The sequence below is a fragment of the Argentina anserina genome, chromosome 3, assembly GCF_933775445.1.
Source record: "Argentina anserina chromosome 3, drPotAnse1.1, whole genome shotgun sequence".
Classification (NCBI taxonomy): domain Eukaryota; kingdom Viridiplantae; phylum Streptophyta; class Magnoliopsida; order Rosales; family Rosaceae; genus Argentina; species Argentina anserina.
Window position 1 is genome coordinate 11,865,654 of NC_065874.1, and position 24,026 is coordinate 11,889,679.

The following is a 24,026-nucleotide window of genomic DNA, read 5'->3' on the forward strand; positions in this document are numbered from 1 at the left end:
AATAAATTTATTCATCATTCCAGGTTTACTCGTCACAAACCTTATTTTCAAAAAAGAGACAATTTTGAACCAGACAAATTTTATTCAAAAAAATAAGCCAAAGAAAAATTGGAACAAAAACCAGAAATCTTACTCAAAGAAAAGATCTTTTGATAAAAATAAAACGAAATGTTTTAAATGTCATAAAACCGGTCACTTTGCAAATGAATGTCAAGTTAAAACTACAATAAATCAATTAACACTTACACCGGTTGAAAAAGAGAATCTAATTAAAGTATTAGAATTAAGAAATACAGATTCAGAGAATGACATAAGTGAAGATATTAGATCTTTATCAGGATCCTCTTTTTCCGAATCAGAAGAAAGATCTTCCCCCTCTCAAAAAATCACTTTTAGCTGCAACGATGCTTGTTGCAAAACAATTAATGTTCTCTCTAAACAAGAAGAACAACAAGAATTATTAATTGATTTAATTGCTAAAATTGATAACCTTGACTGAAAAACTAAGTACCTAAAAAAATTAAAAAAATTAATTACCCAAGAAGATGTTGGTAAAACACCCTCACCAAAAGTCAGCCTTACCTCAACATTTGATAGGTTCAACAGAAGTAAAAAGAAAATTACCATCCAAGATTTATAACAAGAAATTAAGAACATTAAAATAGAAATTCATGCTTTACAACAATCTCATTCTAAGCTTATAGACGATAATATAAATATCAAACAAGAATTAAACATTATTAAAATAAATGATACATTTTCCAACTTAGAAAATCCTCCAATTAATGAAATATTAGATGAAGAAAATAAAATACCAAATGATGAAGAAGTATCTGAACAAAATATTTTTAGTGTTATTAATCATATTCAACTCAAAAAATGGTATACCACAATCCAACTCAGGATCAAAGATTTTGAACTCACAACAATAGCCCTTGTAGATTCTGGAGCCGACCTTAATTGTATCCAAGAAGGTTTAATACCTTCAAAATATTTTGAAAAATCTAAAGAATCTCTCAATTCAGCAAATGGTTCAAAAATGAATATTAAATATGAAATCCCTAGAGCACATATTTGTCAGAGTAAAGTTTGTTACAAAACATCATTTGTCCTAGTAAAAAACCTAACTAATAGGCTCATCTTAGGTCTACCATTTATTACCTTAATTTACCATTTCCTTGTTAATTATGATGGAATCATTACTTACCCTTTTGACGAACCAGTCAAATTTAATTTTCTTTCAAATCCTGAAATTCATACCCTAAAGGCATTACAAGAAAATTCAGTTATAAAAACTATCAATTGTATCCAGACATAAACTAAAAAAATTAGTTTTCTCAAAAAAGAAATTAATTTTAAAAGAATTGACTAGGGGTGGGCATAAAAAACGGAAATCCCGATCCCGTCCCGATCCAGTCCCGAAATTCATAGGGACGGGACGGGACGGAGCTCTAAAAACGTTCGTCCCGTCCCGATCCCGTCCCGTTTCATTATAGTGGGATGGGACGTGGGACGAATAATTTATGTCCCGCTTCGTCCCGTCCCGTCCCGCAACTAATAACTCTTAATCCTGACCATTAAATATTTCATCTATCACCGTTGATTCTCAATTCTAAGGGTTATGTCTTTAACTCTAAAGCCGCAAAGAGAACTTTATTCTCAGCCTTCCCTCAGTCTCTCGGCTCTCTCCCTAGTCCCATCTCGCATGCCTCCCTCTCCTCCTCTTTGTTCTCCAACCACCTCTTTGTCTCTCCCAACCTCAGTCTTCTCACGGCGGCCGCTGCCACTGCCCACTGCAAGCCCTCTCAACTTTCACAGTCATGCGACCGAGCCATTCCTTCTCTTGCCAATCTCAGTCCGAGCAAATCCGGGTAAGATCATATCATCAAGAGATTTCAGTTTTGAATTTCCAGTTCATTCTGATTCAAGGTAGTGAGTGTGTGAGATTTGTAGTGCTTTAGTTGTTTAATCGAGATTTGTGTGTGAGATTTTCAGGGATAAGAAGACCAGGGAGCTTGTGGCTATTAAGTGCACACACAGAGGGAAGAAGGTTAGTTGTTTCTGGTTTTCTAATTGTGTGGAAGTATTTTTTTGGGTGAGGATTGGAATGGCCGACCGAGTTTGATGATCAAAAGCCTCAATGGGTTTTTGTTTTAGAGTGTGTTTTATCATTGGTTATATTAATGATGTTGTTGTGGCTTGCATATTAGTTAGGTGAGATTTGAGCTGAAGTTGACTCTCATTTTGATTAGAAACCTGTGTTCTGTTTCCTAACACCCATCCAGCCCCATAAAATCTAATGAAGCAAGGAACAAGTTGGTGATTTGGTTTGTACTCAAAACTCAAAAAGATTTGACAAAGTCACGTTAGTCCTCTCCCACACCCTACACCATGGTCCAGTTCCTAATTATTGCTCTCTGAAACCCTAAATCACCACAAAATTAATGTCTTTTTAGTTTGTATTGTGCTGCAAGACAAATTAAGAAAGAGAGGGGAGAGAGAGGGGGAAATGAGGGGAAAAAAAGCGCAAAGGAAAAATGTCAGACTTGAAGTTTTTCTGCTTGCCTAGGAATCTTCGTGCAAACTCAAAAAATCAAAATCCTGTTAAAATTTTAAATTAGCAGTAATTTTCTCTGTTTTGATCTGTAACCTAGCTTTCAGTGCACTCTGTAACCATATTATGATGTTGTTTTTCATGAAATGGTTATACATTTTAACAAGTGTTTATACTTTATACTTGTTGGTTGATTTCAATTCAATTTAGCATTAGACATTTAGACTTACTCTTGGACTGTTATTTTTGCAGATCATGAGGACAATGCTTCAAGCAAAAACAATTGTCCACCTCCAACTCCAAGAGGAAAAGGAAAGGGGAAGTTTGTACCGGTGGCAAATGTAATCAATGTTTAAGTCTGTAACTTTATTTGATGTTTGTTTTGTGACTATTTAAGTTTATGATGGACTATTTGTCAATGTTGTTAAATTACTTAATTTATAGTCGATTACTTGAAATCTTGAATGATAATTGTCTCTTAAAATTGAGAAAATAGGTATTTTAAAGTCATGGGACGGTGGGATTAGGCATGTCCCGTCCCGATCCCAATCGGGATTAATCCCGTATGGGATGTATTCTTAAAAACCCGCGTCCCATCCCGATCCCGTCCTGATCCAAAAGAGTGGGATGGGACGTGGGATGAGCTCCAGCCCATCCCATCCCGTCCCGTGCCCACCCCTAGAATTGACAACCAACTTCAAGATACCACTCTTCAAAGTAAAATTAAAAATTTTGAAGAAAAAATAATTAAAGAACTGTGTTTTGATCTTCCTACGACATTTTGGCATAGGAAAAAACATATCGTTTCATTACCATATATAAAAGAATTCAACGAAAGTAATATCCCTACCAAAGCTCGACCAATACAGATGAATCACAAAATCATGAAATTTTGCAAAAATGAAATTAATGAATTACTCAGAAAAAGAATAATTCGACCTAGTAAATCTCATTGGTCATGTGTCGCCTTTTATGTTCAAAAAAGTGCTGAGCTTGAAAGGGGTACTCCTCGTTTAGTCATTAACTATAAACCATTAAATATAGTCCTGAAATGGATCAGATATCATATTCCCAACAAAAGAGATTTAATCAACAGACTAAATAAATCAGCAGTTTATAGTAAATTTGACATGAAATCAGGTTTTTGGCAAATCCAAATCAATGAAGCTGATAAATATAAAACTGCATTTGTTACTCCTTTCGGCCATTATGAATGGAATGTAATGTCATTTGGTCTTAAGAATGCTCCCAGTGAATTCCAAAATATTATGAACGACATTTTTAATCCTTACAGTCACTTTTCAATTGTGTACATCGATGATGTCCTAATCTTCTCCTAGTCTATTGATCAACATTGGAAACATCTTCACCAATTCTTTTCTACTATAAAAAACAATGGTTTAGTGGTATCTGCTTCAAAAATAAAACTATTTCAGTCAAACATCAGATTCCTAGGATTTAACATCCACCATTTACATATCCAACCCATTAACCGAGTTATCCAATTTGCAGACAAATTTCCAGATATCATACTAGACAAGACCCAATTACAAAGATTTCTTGGATCATTAAATTACATAGCGGATTTTTATCAAAACCTCCGAAAGAAATGCAAACCCTTATTTGACAGACTAAATAAAAATCCTCCTCCATGGACTCTTACTCATACATCTATAGTCAAGGAAATCAAAAGTCATGTTAGAACATTGCCGTGTTTAGAAATTCCTCTTCCAGATGCTTTTAAAATAGTTGAAACTGACGCTTCAGACATATGATATGGTGGTATACTTAAACAATGAATTTCTCCTACCCATCTTGAACAAATTGTCTGTTTCCATTCCGGAGCCTGGAACCCGGCCCAGTCTAATTACAGTACAATAAAAAAAGAAATTTTATCTATCGTCTTATATATCAGTAAATTTCAAGATGATTTATTAAATCAAAAATTCTTAGTCAGAGTTGATTGCAAGAGCGCAAAAGATGTCTTAGAAAAAGATGTTCAAAATATTACTAGTAAACAGATTTTTGCCAGATGGCAAGGAATTTTAAGTATTTTTTATTTTGAAATTGCATTCATAAAGGGGAGTGATAATCATATACCGGATTTTCTAACCCGAGAATTTTTGCAGGGTTCATCATGCGACGGTTCAACTCTCCCGGCTCCCACATGGCCGGAAAAGAAATAGTAAACCTTGAGTCACCATCACCATTAAAAAATGAAATAAAAGATGAAAACCCCAAGTCATCCTCATCTCTTAGTCTTGTTCCTCATACAGGTCATACTCTTCTGCCAGTCACAAATAGATATAGTCCACTAGAAACTACTCTCAGTCAACCTAGGCCCAATTACCAATCAACATTAGTTAATGAATATGATCCTTTCAAACTCCAGACAGCTCCACCTCCCCCGGCGTATGTCCATCATCCAAAATCATCACCTTATCAGTTTAGGGCTAGAGAATTTTGTTTCTTTGCTTAACCATCCCTAATACAGTTAAAATCACCAATTACTATGGCGAAACTTTTCTATGGCCCAATCAACCATTATCCTCCCGGTAAACCATTATCTTTCTATCACAATTGTCTCACTGCTTCTGAGTCAATTTCAATTAAAGCCATCTATGAAAATCAAGATCCAACAAAGAAAATTTTGTACCATTCCGTTTATATTAAAAAGGTTATCCCATTATTTGATTGGGGTTTTGATGCTTTTTCCAAACACCCAACCTTCGAATGTACCTATCATGATTATATTGATGCCTGGAATAAAATTTTCATCCATCAAAAACAAGATTTCAGTCACTCTTGGTTTATCAATTTTGACAATAAATTCATCCGCCAGTTCCCTTTATGGTTCAGAGAATAGTGGGAGTACTATGGTGCTTCTTATGATATTCTTCCTCCTACCCTACAATCAGCAGTAAAAAAATTTAAAGTTTCAGTTCCCCATACTACTTACGATGACAACTTTGAGCAAACACTCATGTTCATGTCAAAATACAAAATCCCGTGAATCTTAAAATGGAATTACGACTTTCACAATGAAATTTGTATTTCTAGAAACTATCTAGTTAAATGGTGGGACAAGTTCAACACCGACAGAATTCTCACCCAGTTTGAAAAAGAATTTGCAGACAACCCTCTCGGTCAAGTTACAATTAAAACAGCTCCGGTCAATCTCCAGTCAACACATGGTCAGGTCACAATTAAATCATCCCCTGCAGAAGTCATTTTGGCCCACCAGCCATTTGCAATAAGCCCAGGCCAGCCCAGCACGGCCCAAACAACATCCTCTTCCAGTCAGAAAAATAAGTCAAAAAAGTCTACATCTTCAAAATCAACCTCCACCACAGCATTAGAGCTACAAAAAATGGCTGAGAAACTTATTCAACAAGCAATCACTTTATCACAACAGGCTACTAATCTTTCAGAAGCTGAAGATAATGAAGATAATTGCTCCTCATCATCAAAAGCCTACAGTGAAGCAGCCCCGAGTCAACCAACCAGATGGGCTGACTACCAAGACAGTCAAGATCCGTATGAACTGTAGACAGTACAGTACGTCTCAAATCCAGTCAAAATCTCAAGCCCAATCAAAGTCAAGACCAATAATTAACTTTTTTCACCGAAGCTACAGTCAATCGGCAAAACACTATTCACTCACATGCTATATATATATATATATCTGAGAATTTTTAGGTAGCGACGTCCGTACCTTACGTAAGGTACGTATTCGCCAATTCCGGCGACGACAGGCTGCAACGGTGGGGCGGACCACGACAGCCACACTCCCTACCTCTCGGTTGTCCCATCTATGCCGGTTAGAGCTCCATTGGCGACCCACGGTGGCTGAAATCGCGAAATTGTCGGAATCTACCCAGAAACTTGATTTTTGCAGATTTCGGCCGCCGTGGGTCGCCGATGGAGCTCCAGCCGGCATAGACGGGATCACCGGGAGGTGGGTAGTGCAGCTGTGCTGGTCCGCCGCGCCGTTGCGGCCTACCGTCGCCGCAATCAGTTCCGACGTCCGCACCATTTATATATATATATATATATATATATATATACAGTCCTTATCCAGAGTGAAGTTCCAATTTTGGCACACTTTTCAGTCAAATTTTTGCACCATAAGCGATTCAATATTTAGGTATGTTATTCAAGATCATCTCTACAAAGTTTCATCCAATTTGACAATGGTTTGAGCTTTCAAAATTGAGATTTACACGAACGGTTCACGTTGAACAGTTTTAATTCATTCATTGATTTAATCTAATTTCAATACCTTAACGATGTCCGAATTGGATGAAACTTTGTAGATGATCTTGAATAGCATACCTAAATATTGAATCGCTTATGGTGAAAATATTTGACCGAAAAGTGTGCCAAAATTGGAACTTCACTCTCTAATTTTAAAGTGAAGCTAGGAACTGTATATATATATATATATGTCAACTTGCAATTTAATCGACCAAAAATGAACTTGTAATATTAAAGAGAGGAACCACTCGACTACGTACTTCCCAGTTCCCTGTTTCATTACGGTCCTTTGTCGACCAGAAAAATAACTTGCTTTCGGAAAAGCTGCAATTTAGCCTGAAGCTGGCTGCCAAAACATTACATATTTGATATATTTGTGTTCATTCGATATATTTGCTACCATTATTTTCTTGTCAAACATTTGATCTGACTGTTGTGCAAAGCTATTGCTTCAAGCATATGTAGCCAACAAACACATAATCACGACGAACGGGAGTATATTGATGCTTTCTGCCAATCCAACGAGTCGTTAAGATCATCATGCAATTGAAATCAGCTGGTGAAAATGAAATTACTCGATGAGTTTGTATAATCATCTAATGTACGCAATCAGAATTGACATAATTTTTGTTAAGTTATCATCTATTGATCTCACATCATTACCAAGAATTAGTTAGACACAGACTAGGCACTCTTAAATAAAAGAATGCATTATGTTAAATAAGTTTGATTATCATGTTACAAACATAGTTCCTCACACAGACAAGAAGTGTTGAATATGAATAAGACAACAAACAAATGTATTATATTACTTTGAGTAAAACTATGTGCATCTTTGAACTTGCAAATAAACCCGAAATTCATTGCTGGATATCGTTTTTGATTCTGTAGGAGAGCCTGCAGAGGCCTCTGGTCTTAAGTTAGTTCCCCATGTTTGATCTATATAAGATCCAAGAATAGAAATGTTTCATCAAAACCCGTTTCAAAACTTACAAATAACGAATCAACTCTATTGCAAACTTCCCCTTCCGTGTAGTGTTAATTTCTCCAATCTGAAACAAATAATATTAAACCATCAAAAACCAGCCTAAGAATATAAAGAGTAGAGATATAATATTAAAACTTCAGATCCAGGCTGAAAGAAAATAAAGAGTAGGGAAACATGAGTGCAGATGCTAGATATGTCATCGTAACATGAATCCGTATAAGACTCACACTTTGTGATTAATAACAAAGAAAAAGCATACAAGCTATTATGCTTAACGTCCAATAAAAAAATTAAAGATACTTCTATCAATCAAGAAAATAGTGACAAAAGCATCTCCAAGTTCTACGGAGACAATCATTGTATCAAACTACCAAATATTGGTAGGAGCATTTATCTTAAATTTGTTTGCTTTCTAAAATTTCTTTGTGGAAGTAGCACCCTTGTGCAGTTGGACCCTCACCAATCACCATTGTAGCGTCATACTGACTTGAAGTATGACAAGATTGAGGAAACCCATAAAAATGGGATTTTCCAATCCATACGTGTTACAAAATACTGGAGATATTAGTATCTAACGAAAAAGTATACATGTCCAATAACAACATTAAGCTAGCTGTATGTGAGGTGCCATAGCTGAAGAGTAATAACCGTGGCTTTAATTTTATCTAATTACTCACCTTCAGTCTTCCTTTTCCTCTAACTGATACAATATCCCCAGCCCTGAGTGTAGCTCCGTTTTTAGTAACAGGGGTCCAGTTGAGGCGCACATCCCCATCACTGTACAAAGAAGAAAGAAATGTAACGCCGTGCTCTCACTCGTTCTAGATTCTTTAGACATGTGATTGAATCAGACAATGAGAATAAGGTACACACATGAAATGTGATTACATTTGGAGTAAGGTTCTAGTACGAAATAACACATGCAAAGGAAAAAAAAAACCAAGATGTTAGGCTTTGACCAATGTTACTACTTAAGTACTAAAACACATGCAAAACATTTTATATTGAAATTTGTTTAGGGAGTGTGCTAAGGATTAGTGAATCTTGATAGAGACCATCACCAGAAGACATTGTAGGAGACTATATGCTATAGAATAGGAAAAGATAAACAAGTTAGCAGCCAATGGCATAGGTTATCAAATTAATTTTCTGAGCATGCACGTATAGTAAATCACTGTCAAACTATGCAGTCACCAACATCACGCAATTAACAAACTGAAGAAACATAATCAAAACAAGGGATATAATGGTATAACATAAAGAGCTTTACCGGATCAGGTCAACTAGCTTCGACCGTGAAATCTTAAAACCTGCACTAGCTATAGCATCGATCCTCGTTGATGCTTCTACGGTTTTGAATGACTTTGTACTGCAAAGGGAACCATACTATAGTTACTAATAGATCCTAGAACAACAGTACCACAGAATAATAAATGGTAAAACAAAAATGGTACTTTGAAACCTTGGTGGTTCGTAATCAATGGAGATCAACGGTATCTTAGTAACAGATACTGGGACATTACCAACCTGCAAGAGGGAAACTTCTTTACAAAATGAGATGTATGCATTAAAATTATGTGAGTGATCTTGACCCATGAAACAAAAATAATTCTCATTTAATGCAACCTGAACAGTACCGTTCTCATTTTAAGCTTGTACAATATTCATCGCTATTTTTATCTCCCAGTGAACATTTGCAATGACCACTGAAAGTATAACAATGCCACTAAAAATTTCTCTGATGTTGCTGCTATTTAGTAACAACCGAGATGTAACTCATTCAACTAAACTAATTTGCACCAGAGATATTTAAATATTACCATAGATTAGATAGAACGTGGACAGGAAGTAAGGCGGCCAAACCATTTATTGATGTTGAAAAGGAACATAAGAATATCAAGAGACAAATCGACTCAATATACCTTGTCAAGTGATGTCATAAGATAGTCAATGAGTTCCGGAACAATCATGACCTGAGCACCCTTCTCCCCCTGACAGGATTATGAAAAATATTAATATAAACTCACCCAACCGGGCCATAACCCACTATGCTTACTTCCACTGATAATCTATGTATAAACTTGCAATAATAACTCAAGCCTGTATATCATGGGTAGCAAATAAGAAGAAATCAGAGAAGGCTCAATTAGCAAAGCGGGATTCTAAAAGACAGCTCTGAAAGACTGGTGTAACTTGAGGGATGATACTTGAAAAAAAAAACACCTCTCTAAACACACTCTAATGACACCTCACCCTACTATGGAAGGTTGAGCATCATACACTATGTGTTAGCGTTATCAGACCTCTGTACAGGAAAGTCCTATCATTGCCAATTCCAGAGAAGAATTCATCCGTTAGTTTAGGCCAAGTTGACATGCAGTTTATTTATATAAGCTCTGTTGTTCTATAACAGAAAAGTAAGTGTTGCAGACAGAAACTTAAAGTTCATTTAGACTCATCGAGGTCTGAAAAATGGGAGATACAGAAGAATCTTTTGAATGTGCCTATGTAATAGGCTGAAGGCAAATAGCAATTGGATCTGGTCAGAAAATGAGATACAGCTTCTTTGCATTTAAGTTGTATTTGAGATTTGCATCAAATAGGAACCTTGCCAGACAGTATTAAATAACATCAGCATAGGACTAGCAGCAACTACAATAAGAAGATGCATGATACCTGTAAGATAACATCTCCAACCTTCTCCCTGGCAATCCCTGTACCAAGAATCGCTCCAAGGAAGTCTCCATGAGAACAAGGTTGGAACCCAAAGTTTCCTGTGATACTGAAATCATTAACCATCAAGGAGAAATAAGAAAAAGGTTTCACATTGTTAAACATGGTTGTTTCTACAATATGAAAACGGTAGAGATACACATACCTCAATGCTGCAATTATGTCAGGATCACTTGTCAAAACTTCTGGATGTCCAACAGATATCCGACACCGCTCAGCCTAGACAAATGAGAAGCAGAAACTACAATTAAATGTCTATGACATTGAGCCTCTGAGCCGCATAAAATATAGCTGAAACTAATATATCTCAACCTGCGGGTATCCACCCTGAGAAACTGCTTTCAAATCTGCTAGCTTTGTCAACGCTCGCATTGACTCTTCTATCACCGGAGGGGTTAGGAAATTCGTATGGAGAACTTCTCTTCTTGATGATGCACGTCTAGCCTACAGTAAACCAAAAAAAAAAACATAGAGATGCCAGAAACAAGCATAATTCCATCTTCAAGGAACAAATACAGCAAAACTACATTACACAATCACTCATCCATCAATGTCACAGTAACCAAGATGCTGTATACCCTGATAAATGTCCGAAAATCTAAAGTTCATAGTTGTCCCATATATGATTAAGAAACAAAATATGGTCATGGTAAGAAACTATAGCTAGCAGATAGATTTAAAAAAAAAAAAGGTTAAACAAGTACCATGTCAAGAATACGCTTCACTTCTTCAACAACAGTTTTGTCTCCCACACCTTTAAGTAACTCAGAAACATCCCCTTTTACAGCTTGAGCTAACTGGCATAATCCTGAAGCTGTATCATTTAAAAACATAACAACAGCTAAGTACCCAACAATCAAAATGGGTGTTCAAATTTACAAAGAAATAAGCGAATGCAATGAGTGGAATGCGCAATGATCAAGCATCAAGTAAGCATAAGGCAAGGTCGCACCTGAAGAAGTCAAACGAGGAGTGAGAGGAGAAGTGAGAAGGGTGGTGCGGTGAGAGAGGCTGTTGTTTTTGAGAGGATGAGAGAGAGCGAAACCCAGAGGCAGAGCTGCCCTTCTGAGAAGAAGTGACGCTGTTACGAAACTGGTGGCAGCCATGGCCCCTATTTGCAACTCTGTCTATGCTTGATTCTGCTTCAAATAAACTAAGACAGTTCATCTTATAACACACAACTAAGGGAATTAAGGAGGTATTATTGCGATTTAAAAAAAAATTGTAAATATATTACTTTTATAAATACTGTCAGTCAATAAATTGTAAATAAAACGGCTGTAAATATAGTCTATGAGCTATCAATCGAACAAATACATCTTAATCTTCTACTAGTAATGGGTGTATGATGTATGGTAACGCTTAATTGTCACATTCTTCGACATTCTTATGAACAAATAGAATTTTCACGTCTTGAAAGATAAATGAAAATTAAACAATTAAACATAAACAGTTTCAAAACTATTAATTTTGAAATTCTTAAACAAATAAATAAACGAGATTTAGTCGAACAAGGTATCAAATTTTTATCATTATAGTCAAATGGGGTTAAAAACAGGGGAACTGAGAACAAACTTCAATTTAACAATCCGGCCAAGTTACCAATGCAAAATACAATGTACATCGAACGGTTTTGTTTTGACTCCATAAAAATACCCAATACTTGGTGAAAATACCGAGCAAATAATAGTAAAAAAACAAACAAACTGGGTTTTAAATGTGCAGCATCAGCCCAAACCCAAAAGAGCACACCAGGTCCATAAAATCATTCATATAAATACCACACACCACTAGGTCATCACAAAGAGCCGCACCCCCTGCAACTCTCTCACTCCCTCCCACACAAAAACCCTAGCTCCTCCTCCACCAATGGGTCGCGTCATCCGAGCTCAGCGTAAGGGAGCAGGCTCCGTCTTCAAGTCCCACACCCACCACCGCAAGGGCCCCGCCCGCTTCCGCTCCCTCGACTTCGGCGAGCGCAACGGCTACCTCAAGGGCGTCGTCACCGACATCATCCACGACCCGGGCCGCGGAGCCCCGCTCGCTCGCGTCAGCTTCCGTCATCCTTTCCGGTACAAGAAGCAGAACGAGCTCTTCGTCGCCGCCGAGGGGATTTACACCGGGCAGTTTATTTACTGCGGTAAGAAGGCGAACCTGGTCGTCGGAAATGTGCTGCCGATCAGATCTATTCCCGAGGGAGCTGTGGTGTGTAATGTCGAGCATCACGTTGGCGACCGCGGAACCCTAGCTCGGGCGTCTGGGGATTATGCTGTGGTTATTAGTCACAACCCTGATAATGATACCTCTAGGTTTGTTCCTCAGTCTCTCTTTTGCGATTGATTTGTTAGGTTGATTTCTTCTGTTTGATTGTTAATTGTTGATAGAGACTTCCTATTGAATTAGATTGGGTGTGCTTTTAATTTTTGTTTCTGGTGATTGGTTTAAATGGTTGTAAAGATTAAATTTTTGATAGTGAGTTTCTGATTTGGTTTATAATCTTTATCAAAAGAATTTTGAGTTCAAATTCTTACTGTTTGAATGAGTTTCGTCGAGAATTGTACAATTTGTTAGTAAAGATTAGATTTTTCATTTTTTGACTTGATTTATCATGTTTAGTAAAGGAAGGTAGATATTATAATCTCACTGTTTGGATGAGCTTCATTGATAATACTTGTGCGTTGGTGCTTGTTTTATATCTAGTGGGTTTAGCATGTCAGTTGCGTCTAATGCTAGTTATCACATACTAGTACAGACTAGATTGTTCATTAATGAGATTCTGGCTTGGTTAATAATGCTCTTTATCCCGAGGGTATGGTTTGAATCCAGGATCATGGTTGGCAATTGTTTATTAATATTGGGGTCCTTAAAGGACATACTTTTCAACTGGCTGATCACTGAAGATTGAAAAAGCTTTTGCTTTGTAATAGATCTGTATGAGGGTAGTGTGTCTCATGTTGTTATTGTATAATCTATGTGTTGCATTTGCTGCTCATCTGAGCTCTTCTACATTGCGTAGGTATCAAACTTCCTAGCTTTGTTTGTATATCAATAATATGGTTTTGATTGGTGTGATGCTATACTACATGTGTCGAAACTTTGAAGTTGACTATATCTGTTTATTTTGTTGTGTAGAATCAAGCTTCCATCTGGTGCCAAGAAGATTGTCCCAAGTGGTTGCCGTGCTATGATTGGTCAAGTTGCAGGTGGAGGTAGAACTGAGAAGCCTATGCTTAAGGCTGGTAATGCTTACCACAAGTTCAGAGTGAAGAGGAACTGCTGGCCTAAGGTGCGTGGTGTGGCTATGAATCCTGTTGAGCATCCTCACGGAGGAGGTAACCACCAGCATATTGGTCATGCTAGCACAGTCAGGCGTGATGCTCCTCCTGGGCAGAAGGTTGGTCTGATTGCTGCCAGGAGAACTGGTCGTCTCAGAGGACAAGCTGCCGCAACTGCCTCCAAGGAGAAGTAGAACTGATATTACATTCTACATGGTCTGTTTATTTCATTGTTCTGTTTTGGTACGGCATCTTTTGCTCCATAGATTTTTATTATGTACTAGTGTGCTTCAAGTTGGAGAAATTTTGTTTGGCTCCATAAAAATACCTATATTTGGAATTCCTATATTTATCAAGATTTGGAATTCCTATATTTGCACCAGTTGTTTGCTTATCCGCCCAAGTATTAGATTGAAATGTTGACATTTAGGAAGCAACTTTTGTTGAAAATTCATTCTGGAAAGAGCTTCAGGTTTGATGTTCTTTCCAGAATGTTTCAAGATTTTGACAGACAGGCAAAGCTTCGTAACAATGCCAATTCTCAGCTTATCTGGATTCGTTGACTTGGTTCCGGCCCCTGTGTGTTCTCAGCTCCCTGATGTTCCGACTTTCGAAGTATCTGTCAAAAGTTCTGGTTCATTTGGGGGCACTAAACTCAATAGAACCAATTTCTGTAAATGGAAACGACTCGTGGCTGCTCATCTTCGAGGCATGCACAAGATGGGTCATGTCACCGGCGTCAGTAAGGCTCCTAGTCCTGAGGATATTGTTGCTTACAGTAAATGGGACGACGACGACGGTCTTGTCATGTCCATCTTATGGAAAGCTATGAATGATGAGATAGTTGATCTAGTGGAGGCATGTGTCACTGCACAGGCAATATGGGAGACACTAACTGGCTTATATACTAATGACTCTGATTTCATACTGGTTCGTGAGTTAATGTGCACAGCTTTGACCATACACCAGGATGGGAAAACGGTGGCGCACTATTTCACCAAACTAAAGAATATTTGGGCTGAAATTGATGTGAAACGTCCTTGCATGATTCAAAATCAAGAGGATATTGTTTGGTACCAAAAGGAGAAAGAGCTTGAACGAGTTCACCATTTCCTAAAAGGTCTTGATGCCAAGCATACCAGTGGGAAAGGCAAATTGCTCCGAATAACCGAACCACCTAGCCTACTCACCGTTTTCACCTATATCTGAAATGATGAGTCTCAGCAGGAGAGTATTCTTCCGGCATCGGCTGTCATTTCCAGCCTTACTGTTCATGCTCGATCTCCGGCACCACCCCTTCCGCAAGCAACTTCTGATCCCCTTCATCGACAAGGACCACCACCAGGTTTCGGGAATCAGCCCCGCCTTCCTTGCTCTTATTTCCATGATACCAACCATGCTCGTGCGACCTGTTGGAAATTATATCCACATCTTAGGCCCAAGAGGCCTAATTATCGTCCCCAGGCAAAAGCAGCTCTTCACTTAGTTTCGGAACCCGATATCTATGGTGTGGTTGGGCATGATCATCATACTGCTGGAGGAGCACCTACCGCATCCATCGTTGGCCGTAGTCAAATTGGTATGGCCTTCAATATTTCTCACTCTGTTAGTTTTGATACATGGATTATTGATTCTGGTGCATCTGATCATATGACTTATGCCAAATCTTATTTTACCGTATTATCCCCTCCACTCGTACCATATGTTACTAATGCTAATGGTTAGGCATTCCCCGTGTTAGGGACAAGGTATGTTCGTATTACTCCCACCATAGAGCTTCACAATGTACTCTATGACCTGCTTTATCTCATCATTTGATATCTGTTCCCCAATTGAACGCTGACGCTCAGTGCTATGTGACCTTTTTTCCTATATATGTGATATTTCAGGATCTTCTCACCGGACAGGTAATTGGTCGAGGGTATCTGAGGAGCCGATTGTTTCATCTGGATCTCACATACGCAGGGGAAAAACCATGGGGACAGTCTCTGACCGCTTTACTCTCCACTTCTGACAAGCTAAGTGAAGTTTGGTTATGGCATCGTCGCTTAGGGCATCCATCTTTTAGTGTTATGAAAAACTCCATGCCTACTGTATTTATTAATGTGGACGAGTCTTGTTTACGTTGTGAGACATGTGTTTTGGGCAAAATTCATCGATCTACTTATTCCCCTAGTAATTCTATTAAAAGTTTTCTTCCTTTTGAATTAATCCATTCTGATGTTTGGGGACCCTCGAAAGAGTCCACTGTATCAGGAATGTGATATTTTGTGTCATTTATTGATGATTGCACACGTCTTTCATGGACTGTTCTCTTAAAAATAAAGATGAGGTTTTTCCAGCTTTTCGTGCCTTCCATACCTCTGTCCAAACACAATATAATGCCACCATTCGAATTCTTCGTTCTGATAATGGGGGGGGAATATGTGAATCATGTCTTTCAGGAGTTCTTTAACACACACAGGATTGTTCATCAAACAACGTGTCCATACACACCTGAGAAAAATGGGGTTTCTGAAAGAAAAAATCGTCATTTACTTGATATGACTCGATGTATTCTTTTTAGTGCCTACATGCCTAAATACCTTTGCGGTGATGCTGTCATTACTTCCGCTCACCTTATTAATCGTCTTTCATCTCGTGTCCTTCAAGGGAAAGTTCCCTATGAGGTGCTTGCATCTCATGTCTCATTACCCTTTTTTCATAATCTTCCTGCCCGTGTTTTCGGTTGTGTTGCTTTTGTTCATCTTCCACAACATCAGCGTTCTAAGTTGGATGCCCGGGCCGTTAAATGTGTGTTTTTTGGGTACGGAGGACATCAGAAAGGGTACCAGTGCTATCATCCCCCTACTCGGAAGTACTACGTTACTATGGATGTTACCTTTTTTTAAGACATGAGTTATTTTTCCTCTTCCGATACTGCTCTTCAGGGGGAGAATTCATATCTTGAAGAGCTGTATCATGGAGAGAGGGAGACAAGTAAGCCAGTCGATATGGTAACAGGTTCCATTGAGATTACCAATGTGTCAGCCACACAGGCACCACCAGAGGTCGTCACTCAAGAGATTGAGACACCAGAAGCTGACAACACAACTGCCCCTCATGTCTCTCGTACCACTGTTTATACCCCTGACCAATACTCTCCTGGTACAGAAGATCACTCATCTGAGGTTAGTCATTCTATTAGGGATATTAGTAGACAATATGTTTTGCCAAATAGGTATACTCGGGGACAACCAACAAAAAAAATATGAACCTACCCTTCAGACTAAAGCCAAGTATCCGGTGGCAAATTTTATATATACCAAAAGATTATCTAAGTCATATGAGTCATTTGTGAATCAAATATCTACTGTATCAGTACCTAACAAAATGCATGATGCATTGGGAGATCTAAAATGGAGGAAAGCAATGGAGGAAGAGATGGAAGCATTACAAAATAACAATACTTGGGAGCTTGTACCTCCACCATATGGCAAGAAGACTGTAGGATACGTTGGGTGTTTACAGTGAAACATAATCCAGATGGGTCAATAAGCCGGTATAAAAGCACGCCTAGTAGCGAAGGGGTTCACCCAGACATATGGCATAGACTATGATGAGACATTTGCACCCGTTGCAAAGATGGACACTATCCGGGTATTACTCTCTGTCGCTGCTAACTTGAACTGGCCACTTAGGCAGTTTGATGTTAAGAATGCATTCCTTCATAGAGAACTAACAGAGGAAGTATGCATGGATCTTCCGCCTGGATATGTGACCGCTTCCCCAAGTAACTCCGTATGCAGATTGAGAAAGTCTTTGTGTGGTATTAAACAGTCACCTCGTGCTTGGTTTGGAAGATTCTCACAATTCATGAGGAAAATTGGCTACAGACAAAGTAATTCCGACCACACGTTATTTCTCAAACATCAACAAAGGAAGGTAACAGCCATAATTATATATGTTGATTATATGGTAGTTACTGGGAATGATACTGTTGAGGTGGACAGATTACAAAAACAGCTCGCCACAAAGTTTGAGATGAAGGACCTAGGTACATTCAAGTACTTCTTAGGCATTGAAGTCGCCCAGGGAAGTGATGGTATCTATCTGTGTCAGAAGAAGTACATCTTTGATCTACTAACAGAGACATGTATGTTGGATTGCACTCCCATTGATACTCCTATTGAGCAGAACCATCGGTTAGCAGAGTATCAAGATCAAGTCCCTACTGACAAACCTCATTATCAGAGGCTAGTTGGACGCCTGATTTATCTATCACATACCAGACCAGACGTTGCGTATACAGTAAGTGTAGTAAGTCAGTTCATGCATAATCCCAGTGAAGACCACATCGATGCTGTTGTAAGGATCTTGAGGTACTTGAAGTCAGCTCCGGGAAGATGAGTAATGTTTTCTAATCACAACAATACCCTTGAGGTTTGTGGCTTTACAGATGCAGACTGGGCTGAAAATATTACAGATCAGAGGTCCACATCAGGGTATTTTACCTTTGTTGGAGGTAATCTTGTTACGTGGAGGAGTAAGAAACAAAATGTGGTAGCTCGATCTAATGCTGAAGCAGAATACAGAGGCATGACTCAGGGAGTGTGCGAGTTGTTGTGGCTTAGGAATTTGCTACAAGATTTAGGTGTTAAACCTAAGTGTGCAATACAATTGTACTGTGACAACAAGACAGATATTGATATTTGACATAATCATGTGCAGCATGATCGTACAAAACATGTAGATGTTGATCGTCACTTTATAAAAGAGAAGTTAGACGCTAAGATCATTTGCTTTCCATTTGTTCATACAGAAGAGCAACTTGCGGATATCTCATCAAAGGAGTGTCCAAGAAGGTTTTTTATGACTCACTTTGCAAGTTGGGTATGATTGATGTGTATGCGCCAACTTGAGAGGGAGTGTTAGCGTGTGTGAGCTTTGTAAAGCAGCAAGCCATGTTACTCATGGTGGTAGAACAGTTAGATGCATCATTAGAGATAGTGCTAACAGCAATGCAATTGTCCAATTCATTTCCTATAAATAACTAGTTTTAGACTTGTATCAATATAATCAATCAATAAATTCAAGCAATATACAAGCTTCATACCTTTTCTAGTGTTAACTAGCTGGATCAACCCACATTCCATTCTATAGAAACGAAAATTCTACGTTATCTCTATCACTCTATGACTATCTCAACCTTTCATTTCATCCCATGTCGTTATTTCCTGGAGTGCGTATACACCGGTGTTATTCCCTTTACTGTTTATAGTCTATTCTTATCGTGTACATGTGGTTTGATTAATCGTACTGAACCAAACATATTGACTATGTACATGCAAACTTTTCTCTGGCAGTGTGATCAATCAAAGCTCCGAAGAAAGTTGGACCAGGCACCTAGCTATATGTACAAAAATTTAGTCATGTCTCCACCAATATCCTGATGACTTGGTTGTACGTTCTTATCTTTTTTTTTTTTTGAAGGATGGTTGTTCTTATCTTGACGTTTGCATCTATATTCCGAACTGTATAAATATTGGTAGGATAGCTAGCTATCACTTGAATTAGAGGCTCTATAAGAGTATTCTTTTCTGAGAAAGACCAAACCAGGTTGGAGATGACACCCTACATACGATTTCTTTCTGTTACAAAATAACAAAACTAATGCAACTCATTGGATTAATTGAGTTTTATTTCAATTTGATAAACTGAGTACAAATTTAGTGCTTTTTCCCTTGGTCAATGACTCAATATTATCATCATTCTTCCTGGATTAATTAGATTATTCTTCTGTTGTTCTCTTTCCAATTTCTTGATGTGTATTTCTGCTCTTAATGGATATTGATAGTCTTGCGTTTACTATATGTTCTAGTCAATGGATACAGAATGTTAAACAACGACAAACGTGACATGTGAACCAACTATACCGATATTGTCCCAACTTAACCACCTCACAGGTGTTGGGTTTTAATCACAAAAGGCATTGGTACAATTGTGTATTATCCACTCACTTATAAGCTTTATTTTATTTGTCACTTCTTAGATGTTGGATCTCTCATCTCCAACACGCCCCCTCACGTGCAACCTAATTTTTAGGTTTTTAGGTCTGCACGTGACAAATTAACATCCCACATACTGGGACGAAATAAACTAAAATCCAGTAACCAACGACATTTGATGACAATCCAATCGGAAACTCTATGATGGCATAATAATGACACTCATTTTGGGCCCATGACAAAGTGACACTCAACTCGGGCTCACAACATATTGGAGGCGCGACTGGAGAGGGACCCGCTCTGATACCATGTTAAACAACGACAAACGTAACCCGTGAACCAACTGTACCGATATTGTCCCAACTTAACCACCTCACATGTGTTGGGTTTTAATCACAAAAGACCTCGGTACAATTGTGTATTATCCACTCACTTATAAGCTTTATTTTATTTGTCACTTCTTATATGTGGAATCTCTCATATCCAACACGGAAGAGTTAGAGAATACAAGGGAAACAAAACAACAAAGAAAAAAAACAGAAACAGGTTGCAGAGATGGAACTATTAAGCAGTACAATAAACAAGAAAACGTAGCTGGTTACCGAAGAACCAGACAACCAGTAACTTTCAGTTCTTATTTTTTCTTACTGTTATAGAAAATTTCACATTAGAACCAAAAAAAAAATACCAGAACACCGGCATCAAGAATATTTAAATCGGTCGTTTTTTGTATATAACAGACAAGACCACATAAGATTAATGAACATCAATCTCTAAAATTTAACCTCAATCTCAGCTGATACATACACAGACTTTCCCACAGCACTTGATCTTGATGGAAATAGCATCAAGCTCAAACGTTCCCTTAATTAAACATACAACGGTTTTTACTAATGACAGTGATTAAATTACAAATATATGCTTGAGCGTCTAGCGTGGTTCTAGCACTGTAATATCTGAAATCACATTTCTTGACACACTCTCAGATTTTTCGGACTTAACAGACGTCTCTGTGAGTTTGAGTCCTGATTCTGATGTGTCTGAGCCAGTGTCATGGTGCCAATAACATGGAGGTCGTGTAGGTACTGAGAGTGCGAGAGAATGGCTGTTGAGTATGGTAACAACTGAAGCCATGGTTGGTCTGTCATTCAGATTTTCTTGGACGCATAACAAACCGATGTGGATGCATCTGATAATCTCATATTTAGAGCCAGTTGTTAACAAGGGATCTATGATATTTGCAATTGTATCATCCCTCCAATTTCTCCAGGCCTATAGAAAATTTAAGAAACAAGTATGCAACTTAGTTGAAGGCTACATGGAGAAATAGAGAAGCTAGTAATTTATGCAACTTTTTACTCACATAGCTTAAAAGGTCGTCTTCAACTTCACCATTCCTAAAACTACCACCAATCTTCTTGCCAGTAATTATTTCAAGAAGTAAGACACCGAAACTGAAAACATCCGACTTGACAGAAAAGTGTCCGTGACTTGCATATTCAGGTGCCATGTATCCACTGTATGATTACATCCATATTAGAAATGCAATTATTTTAGTTCTTAGAAGCGCATGAAAATTGTTAGTTAGAGTGCAAAGGATGCTTACTAGGTCCCAACGATTGTCTTTGTATCTCCTTGAGTTTGATCCATGTTAAACAACCTTGCCATACCGAAATCTGAAATTTTAGCATTCATATCTTCATCCAACAAAATGTTGCCAGTTTTGAGATCACGGTGAATAATTCGCAGTCGAGAGTCTTCATGGAGGTAAAGAAGACCACGAACAATTCCTCCTATGATTTTATAACGTGTTTCCCAATCCAAATGTCCGTGACCGGTTGGTTCTGAAAACAATTTTGTCAGAATTAATATAATGTCTGCATTGGTTGCTTCATGTGTAAAAATGCCACTGTTATCTACCGTATATTTAGAAATAATAACAATGAAATATATATACTGATGAGGATGCCATACCAAAAATGAAGTGATCAAGACTTTTATTCGGTATATATTCGTAAATGAGCAGTCTTTCCTCCTGTGTCAAGCAAAATCCCAAGAGCCTTACTAAGTTCCGGTGTTGAAGTTGAGCAAGCAATACGACTTCATTTTTAAATTCACGATCACCCTGTTGAGAACTCTTCGAGAGTCTTTTCACAGCAACACATTGTCCGTTATGCAGCCTACCCTGATGGTAAGTTTATGAAAAGAAAAAACGATTAGAGAAACCAATTATTTCTCCAAATCTTCTTTCACTACTTGAGAGGTTAACAGATTAGCAAAAGCACAATTGCAATTACCTTATAAACAGCTCCAAACCCACCTTGTCCAATCTTATTTTCTTCAGAAAAGTCATCGGTCGCAGTTCTTATATCTAAAAAGTCATTTTGTAACGATTCCACGAGGCTAATTTCTACAGAAGTATCATCTGAAAAAGGACTAAATTTAGTAAAAATAAGCAACAAGATTCTCCGAACACTAGCTAGAGAACAATTCCACTTACCGACACGTTTTACCCTTGGCTTGCTGACTCTTAAGATAATGCATGTGCCAATGCCACCGAGTATAATGACAGAGGCAACCCCAACCACAATGATGATGATGGTGATTTTTTTTGTCGTACTCTTCTCTTCTGCAGAAAATCAGAAGGGGGTTAGTTACCTTCTGTATTGTCTGATTACCAGTATGATCATGGATTCACTTGTTTCTTAGATAATTAAGATTATATGTGTACCCTGCTTTCGTGGAGGTGGAGGTGGAGGTGGGGTTGATGGAGTAACTGGAGGAGCTGCAGCTGAAATATTGACTTCTGAATCGGCTGCAGACCTGTAGAAAAGACCGTACTCAAACCTAATATTACAACTTGGTTTAAGAACTCTTGCTCCTGACTTCCCACTGCAACATGATGGAAGAGCAGATGTGCAATTCTTAAGGCAATCACTGCAAATGACGTTGTCTAAGTCTGGAGTGCAGTGAGCATGTGCATATATCGTTTCGTAACCCTTAACAACTGCATGACCTGCTGCATATTTCTTAAGAGAATCCCCTGAAGAAGCTCTTTCAATCAAGATTTCCAACAAGGGGTCAAGCACCAGCTTGAACGCTTCCGGATTTATGGCGCTGTTGGGGCTCGGCAGATATACATAAGGGTTCTCATCCTCAATACCAAATATCAAGTCTGGAGAGTACCTTACCATGCAAGGCTCCGCCCATAAGATTGCTTCCCTTTTATCTGTACAGCTCTGTAAGAGATTCTGGGTGGAGTCACTGAGGCAGGTGTTACAGTCTTCGACTCCGAGGTCTCCTCTGCACAGTGCAATGGCATTCACTTTGTTGGAGCCTTGTCCGAGAGAAGAGTTGTGAAAGGCATAGTTGGCTTGGTCTTGTGAATTATTGGAAAATGAGGAGAGGAGGCTGATGAGGTTTTGTTGGTAGATGCTGCCATTTGTGTAACTTCCGTTACCGGCACAGCTCCAGCACACTTCAGCTGCCGATGTGCATGTGACGTCACCTTTGATTATCGGTTGAGCATCAAGTTGGTGTAAGGTTATGGGAACGAAGAAGAAAAGAAGCAGCCATCTTGAGGATCCCATGTCTATTTCCCTACACGAAACTAGTTCACTTATTCTGTAATTGTTCTTGAGCTTCAGATACTAGCTAGCTTAGCATAATCAACCAGACACTCCATTATAGAGAAACGAAAAGTCTATCTCAGCCTGCCTTTAGTCCTCGACTGTTTATTAGTCTCAAGTCCTGCATTATGTGGTTCAGATGGTTTGTGATGCAGTACTGACCAAGTCCATTGACAAATCCCACTATAACCAAACAAATTGATTCTGTACAGGACTTTCGAATGTTAGGTATCAAAGCTTCCAGTCCCTAGCTGTGAGATATAACCAAACAAATTGACCATGTACAGCACTTCCATTGGTTTGCTAGCTTCCAGTCTATCTCAGCCCTGCCTTTAGTCCTCGACTGTTTATTAGTCTCAAGTCCTGCATTATGTGGTTCAGATGGTTTGTGATGCAGTATTGACCAAGTCCATTGACAAATCCCACTATAACCAAACAAATTGATTCTGTACAGGACTTTCGAATGTTAGGTATCAACGCTTCCAGTCCCTAGCTGTGAGATATAACCAAACAAATTGACCATGTACAAATTGACTATGTACATCTCGGTTGCCTATCCAAGAAAATTTTGCAGATAGCAGTGCCCAGTTCTACAATTTCATT

General features: G+C 38.4%; 3 protein-coding genes across 5 annotated transcripts; 1 reads left to right on the forward strand and 2 right to left on the reverse strand.

Moving 5' to 3' along the window:
- Window positions 1-7,480: 7,480 nt before the first annotated feature.
- Window positions 7,481-11,669, reverse strand: LOC126789155 (uncharacterized). The gene is made up of 10 exons (XM_050515249.1): window positions 11,485-11,669; window positions 11,237-11,346; window positions 10,845-10,976; window positions 10,678-10,751; window positions 10,476-10,581; window positions 9,722-9,790; window positions 9,262-9,326; window positions 9,070-9,168; window positions 8,477-8,576; window positions 7,481-7,863 (listed from the first exon to the last, which is right to left on the reverse strand). The coding sequence occupies exons 1-10, from the start codon at window positions 11,636-11,638 to the stop codon at window positions 7,801-7,803; spliced, it is 972 nt and encodes a 323-aa protein (XP_050371206.1). The 5' UTR covers window positions 11,639-11,669; the 3' UTR covers window positions 7,481-7,800.
- A 677-nt stretch (window positions 11,670-12,346) lies between these two features.
- Window positions 12,347-14,257, forward strand: LOC126789160 (60S ribosomal protein L8-3-like). The gene is made up of 2 exons (XM_050515255.1): window positions 12,347-12,841; window positions 13,665-14,257. The coding sequence occupies exons 1-2, from the start codon at window positions 12,402-12,404 to the stop codon at window positions 13,999-14,001; spliced, it is 777 nt and encodes a 258-aa protein (XP_050371212.1). The 5' UTR covers window positions 12,347-12,401; the 3' UTR covers window positions 14,002-14,257.
- A 6,243-nt stretch (window positions 14,258-20,500) lies between these two features.
- Window positions 20,501-23,614, reverse strand: LOC126789144 (cysteine-rich receptor-like protein kinase 29). 3 transcript variants are annotated; one of them, XM_050515226.1, is made up of 7 exons: window positions 22,526-23,614; window positions 22,295-22,423; window positions 22,092-22,219; window positions 21,769-21,979; window positions 21,401-21,638; window positions 21,158-21,311; window positions 20,501-21,066 (listed from the first exon to the last, which is right to left on the reverse strand). In XM_050515226.1, the coding sequence occupies exons 1-7, from the start codon at window positions 23,382-23,384 to the stop codon at window positions 20,725-20,727; spliced, it is 2,061 nt and encodes a 686-aa protein (XP_050371183.1). In that variant the 5' UTR covers window positions 23,385-23,614; the 3' UTR covers window positions 20,501-20,724. The 3 variants fall into 3 exon arrangements, with proteins under 3 accessions (XP_050371183.1, XP_050371186.1, XP_050371184.1); XM_050515229.1 differs by lacking the exon at window positions 22,526-23,614 and having other exon boundaries at window positions 22,115-22,219; XM_050515227.1 differs by lacking the exon at window positions 22,526-23,614 and having other exon boundaries at window positions 21,769-21,974.
- Window positions 23,615-24,026: the final 412 nt, after the last annotated feature.